The sequence below is a fragment of the Onychostoma macrolepis genome, chromosome 06 (assembly GCF_012432095.1).
Source record: "Onychostoma macrolepis isolate SWU-2019 chromosome 06, ASM1243209v1, whole genome shotgun sequence".
NCBI classification, from domain to species: Eukaryota; Metazoa; Chordata; class Actinopteri; order Cypriniformes; family Cyprinidae; genus Onychostoma; species Onychostoma macrolepis.
Window position 1 is genome coordinate 5,541,728 of NC_081160.1, and position 6,000 is coordinate 5,547,727.

Consider the following 6,000-nt stretch of genomic DNA (forward strand, 5'->3'; position numbering starts at 1 on the left):
GAAAAACAATACATAGTTAGTTATCCCTTTATAGGGCACTCATTGAAATACCTGGAGTGTTATTGGAGGTTGCTAAAAGACTTTTAAACTTTTGTGACTTTAAAAAAAATAAAATCCTTTTTATGTTGAAAATCAAGGTCAATGAAGTTACCATATATGGTTCCTCGCCAGTCTATGGTCATTTTTTTTCCCCAAAAAGCATATACATTTAAAATATAAGAAACATATATAAAATATAAATAAATACATGAAACCTATATGAATTTCATAGAACTTTTATTTAGGAACATTTTTTTCTTTTATTTAGGAACTTTTTTTTTTCATGTGTCATAACTGTAGTCCAGTCACTTATGCAACGGCTTCATGGTACTTGATGAAGCAGCTGCGTTCAGCATTGAGGCACAGGTGGACCTTACAGACCCTGCAGACCACATTTGACCTCAAAATGTTCCTCTTCCTGCTGCAGTACTTGCAGGTCTGGCGGTTGGTGTAGACAGGGGCATGGAACAGGGACGTGTCAAACCGCAAAGAAGCCATCCTCAGAAGCCCTGGCAAACAACTTAAATCCCCATTTGTCCGGCTTGCTCTTGATGTACTGCCTCAGGTTGCCAGCTGTCTTGCCTTTGTAGGCAACCATAACTTCGTCCACAGACTGCTTGGGGGTCTGTGGCTCACTCCTGAAGACAGTAACCAGGTGGTTGAACAGTGGCCGGACTTTAAAGAATCTGTTGATGGTGCCAGGGATCTGGGTGTTGTCATTAAAGTGGACAAGCCTTCTCATCAGCCTGAACCTCTTAGATGACATGATGTTTGCAACTTGAGGGACCCTGGTCTCCATTGCCCAGTAGTCCTAAATGGAGGGCAGCTCAGAAATCCCCATGTAGAGGAGGATGGCCACAAAGTTCCTCACCTCATCTTCAGTGGTGGTGAAGGTGGTGTTGACGTCCTTCTGGGTTGCATACAAGTTGGATTGGTATGCTATATGCTTGATGACACGGGGGCTGAAGTACTTACTGAAGTAAGCATATGGAGTCTCGATGAAGTCAGGGGGAACGTGCTGGTACACAGGCAGGGCTTGGTTGTCCAGGTCAACCTTCTTCCAGGTGGTTAGCCTGGATGCTGGCTTCCCCTTCTTTGTGGGGCCCTTGGCTTGTGGTGCTGGCTGGTCTTCATCCTCCTCCTCTTCATTGTCGTCGTCTTCGTCCTCAAGCTCCTCCACTGCAGTCTGCACACACTTCCTCTTGGCAGAGGGGCCCATGTCACTCGGGCACTCGTGGGTAAGTGGGATGAAGTCGGGGTCTGCCACGTCGTCGTCTTCCTCATCAGAGCCATCATCGTCACTGATGGCGGGGTCAGCTGGCACAACAGCAGTCACCCTCTTTCCATAAAAAAGGCCGAGTAGACAGCTGCAAAATAAAAGTATGTTTTTGAGTCAATATCAAGCCCACTTTGAGTTATTTGTGAAGGAAAACAGTAACAGTGAAGTACAGATCTACTGAAAACAAAGAATATTGACATGTAAATTGTAAATATATAATAAGAAATGAAAAATAGCACTAAGTACTGGTGGTACCACTTATTTTAGCAGTAATAAGGCTCACAGTAAAAATAAAAATAAAATAAACACCAATATATGCCATTTAAGTATAATAAAAACTGTTATAAGGTCATAAAACTGAACAAAATTAGACATATTTCCCTAGTTATGGCGTGATCATTTCAATAAATGGTTTATGTTTTGCACTGGATCACTGCATAATGTTTTACAAACCTGTGGCAACATCCAATGCACTCTTGAGTAGAATTGTCGTACATTATAATGCATTTAAGTGAAAAATAGCACTATAAATACTGGTGGTACCACTTATTTTAGCAGTAATGAGGCTCACAGTAAAAATAAACACCAATATGTGCCATTTAAGTATAATAAAATCTGTTATAAGGTCATAAAACTCAACAAAATTACACACATTTCCCTATTTATGGCTTAATCATTTCAATAAATGGATTGGATCACTGCATAATGTTATACAAACCTGTGGCAACATTCAGTGCACTGTTAAATACTATTGTCCTACGTTATAATGCATTATTTAAATTTTTAAAAAAAAAACTAAAGTATAGCTTACTAGACGCATCGGGCGTATGTCTATAAATGGACACACTGTAGCTTGCGCTAGTTTTACCTGAATGGGGCATATGATCAAATATGATCACACCATTTTTCATGTCCAACGTTCACTAATTTCTAGACATCCTACACAAACAACATCGATCTCAGCATTTAACACAACTATTCAACCACATAATGTGTGAGTTTCATTAACTTACCATTGTTTCGTTTCGCTTGTAATAATGTTTGTGTCTGAGTAGGTTGGCGCGTAGATCCGTCTTGCTGAAATTCATGAATGACACTGACGTTTATAATGGCGCGGGTAACTCCTGATTGGTCAAATGCCATGGTGTTACTATCTGTGACGTAGACTGACATCCGCTGATTGGCTGGGAGAAATCCATGTGCTTTTACGAGCTCACGGAGAGATGTGTAAACGCCATTATGAATGGTCGATCAAGTTACCATATATGGTTCTTCGCCCGATAAAGTGTTTAATTATACAATTTCCTAAACTACGACAAAAAATTAGAAATAACAATTTAAACAGCATTTAAAGTAACAAATACGTATAGCCTTTAAGGTGGCACTTGAAATAGTGTTTTATTTTATTTACAATTAATAGACGGGTTAAAGAAACCTCAAAAAGGGAGATTTCAGTTATTTGACTGTGACCAATTTTTTTTTTTTTTTTTTTTTTCTCCTCTCATTCCATTGGATGGTAAATTATTTCCCTTAAAATGTCTGCTTTGATATTTAATATCTGAATTTCGCAGTTGTTTCCCTTTTATTTCAATTTATTGTCCAATAATTTAAAACTCATAACTATTCAAAGCTTTGGCTTCAATAGCAAAATCATACCAGGTATTTTAACAATTTTGTTTTCACCAACAAAAACATACATAAAAAAAGGTTTAAATACTCTAACTCGAGAGTGTGTGTGTTTCTGCCTCCTGAAATACTTACATCTTCTGATGGCCCTGTAATTTGGTAAATTAACTAAGGAAGTGTTACTTACCCGACTTCGTAACAGGTGTTACATAGCATTAATGGCTTGGGCAGTTTTGGAGAAGTTATTAGAGTTACAAGCATGCATATTGCTTTTATATACAGCAGTTAATTTTGAGTAATATACATTTTTCATACAATATTGCCAGTCTGTTTTTTTTTTTTTGCTCTGCCAACTACTGTGCAATAAAACCACAGTAGAACCATTTCAATACACAATACTGGTTATTCAGTATTTTTGAATAAATCAGTTGGGTGAATTATTCAATGACTCTTTCATAAAGACCACCACTTGCTCAGTTTATGAATGAACCAGCATTTTTGAATGAGTTGGTTGAGTGATTAATACAATGTTTCAATCACAAATCACTTGCTGGTTGAACATGCAGAAAAAGTTACTGAAAATGACTAATTGGAGAAAAGCATAGTGATAGAAATTCTACACTATAATTTTAGAATACAAATAATGCTAATTATATTTTACAATTTCAAACCCAAAGCAAACTCAAGCATAATCCATGAACATCTAATCCATCTCTCAGTATATCATAAAAGCATTTACTCGATTAATTCTAATTAATTAACATTAATTTTCAGCTCCTTTAATACCTCCTTTAAGATCAGTGCAGTCCTGAAACTCTGTCAGCCAGAGAATTACACCCTCTGCAAAGTCTACAGTCCACCTCAAACCTCCTGGACAAAACTAAAATAATAAGTAAATATAAATAAGTCAGCGGCTGATGTTTTATATTCATCAACCAGTACCTGCAGTTGCTAATATTTCATTGAGGTACTCTTGTTTCCTTCTGCCCTCTCCACATCCTGTAATGTCATTTAATCCTTGCCTGATAACTATACTGCACAAGTGAGCTTGTTAGCGTGTGATTTGTGTTCATTACTATAAACTAGCACACACATAAATATGGAGCTACTCAGCGCACCTTTATGTCCTGTGGGTTTATATTTGGCGGAGTTAGTTGGATCGCCAAGCCCCCCTGTAGATTCGGCTACTGTCTTTGAGCGAATGCATTAGCAGGTGAAGAATCCCATCTCTGCATGTATCTGGCTGCAAACGAAATTCAGTATGGGTCTTATCAGCTGCATGCTGAATCTTGACCGGATACTACAGCAGTCAGCAGCGCTGCCTGGACTGCGGCATCTCCAGACCCCTTTTCATCCTGCCAAGAGACTCCCAGAGCTGATCAATACCCTAACACTTTTTTCCCAAGATTATAGCATTCCCAGATATCAAATCTGTGTACGGGGTCTTGCTTTTTTTAGGCCGAGAAACACCCCTGACGGTGCGGTTAAAATGATTCATTGCACATATAAGGGGGACAGCCCTCTAATATTAATCACTGCAGATAGAGGGCAAAAAGATAATTGGTTGCAAAGGCAAACTTATGGGGAGGGGACATCAGGGAGACACTATCTTTAGTCAGAGATAGAGGGGAGAGTATCGAGCGAAAACAAGCTGGATTATCAACAGATGGGGTGCAAAACTTGCTCTTCTTTTTGCCTTGGCTTTGTGTTTATCATTGCTGGACGCACAGAGGTTAAGTGGATTATAAAGGACCCTTCGCACGGACTGTGATTTCATCTATACTGTTAGTGGCTAGTAGACGTTCCTTCTTAGATGGTGAATGGTAGATGCCACTGCTTGACACTATGGACCTCATTGAAAGCAAAAATCTAAATTAGCATACATTTTGTAAATCCATATAAAATATTAGTCCAAAAAATTAACCATTATGACCCATATAGTATGAAATAGTGGGAATATGGATCTCAAGGAGGAAGACAAAACACTTTTACACACATTTTAGGCCCAAATTAAACAAAAATGTGCAATTTGATGCAGTTGCATTTATTTATACAGCCAAAAAGTAAGATAAAATTCTGATAGCATGTCATGCAAATCAATGAGATCTTTATAACAGTATAGCATGCTACTTGAATAAAATGCATATAAATATCAGTCAAGTTGTGTACAACAGGTTTTAAGCAAAGTTTTGATAATTTAGAAACCTTAGAAATGTGCATACAGTAGGTTAAAAACTATTTTTAAGCAACATATATATGGCTAATATTTCATGATTTCATTCTAGAGCTGTGTTTACTCTGAATAGAATTTGCATCTAAGCGACAAAGATACACAAACTTACTTCAATTGTACACGTATTTACATGTGAGAGTTGATTTGCTTGCACAGCAAACAGAAAATAATACACATGCTGGTTATAATGAGCAGATTTTGAGAGGTCAACTGATTTTCTTTGATCCAAAAGAAAGATGAGAAGAATGGAAATGAGATTATAGAACTTTTTGCTGTGGAATCAATTTCTCCGTTCAAACCACGGACAAAATGTTTGCAGATCAGAATGTAAATCCTCAGCACTTACCTGCTATAGACTTGCTGAATTGCACATTCTACAAAGATAAACTGAAAATATTTCAGCACAAAAACACAATTTTGTTAAAGAGAGGGGTAAATTGCCTAAAAATATGGACAGTCAAATTATCATTATCTCAAAATTAACTGCAAAGTCATGATCTTGTATAAGCTAAAGGGCTTTATTTTGCAGTAATGACCGTACATTATTTTTGGCTACTTAACAAAAAAGAAATAGACTGAAATAAAACACTGATTTGGATTACTTGTGGAGACAGCAATATATATTGCTATATATATATACAGGGTTTGAAATTAACACCCGCCAAATGCGGGTAAAAATCAGCTGTGGCGGGTAAAGTCATCAAATCACTAGCCAATTTGGTGGGTTACTTTTGGTAAGTTATGTTCACTCATTAATTTCTTGGGGAAGTTCATGCAAGCCAAATCTGCACAGGTTTAGCGCAAAAACTGAACTCATGAGATA

The 6,000-nt window shown here is 37.5% G+C and overlaps 1 protein-coding gene across 1 annotated transcript; it reads right to left on the reverse strand.

Annotated features, from left to right (window-relative positions):
• Positions 1-339: 339 nt before the first annotated feature.
• On the reverse strand, positions 340-2,423 carry LOC131542848 (piggyBac transposable element-derived protein 3-like). Its single transcript, XM_058779892.1, has 2 exons — positions 2,332-2,423; positions 340-1,406 (listed from the first exon to the last, which is right to left on the reverse strand). The coding sequence occupies exon 2, from the start codon at positions 1,256-1,258 to the stop codon at positions 851-853; it is 408 nt and encodes a 135-aa protein (XP_058635875.1). The 5' UTR covers positions 1,259-1,406; positions 2,332-2,423; the 3' UTR covers positions 340-850.
• Positions 2,424-6,000: the final 3,577 nt, after the last annotated feature.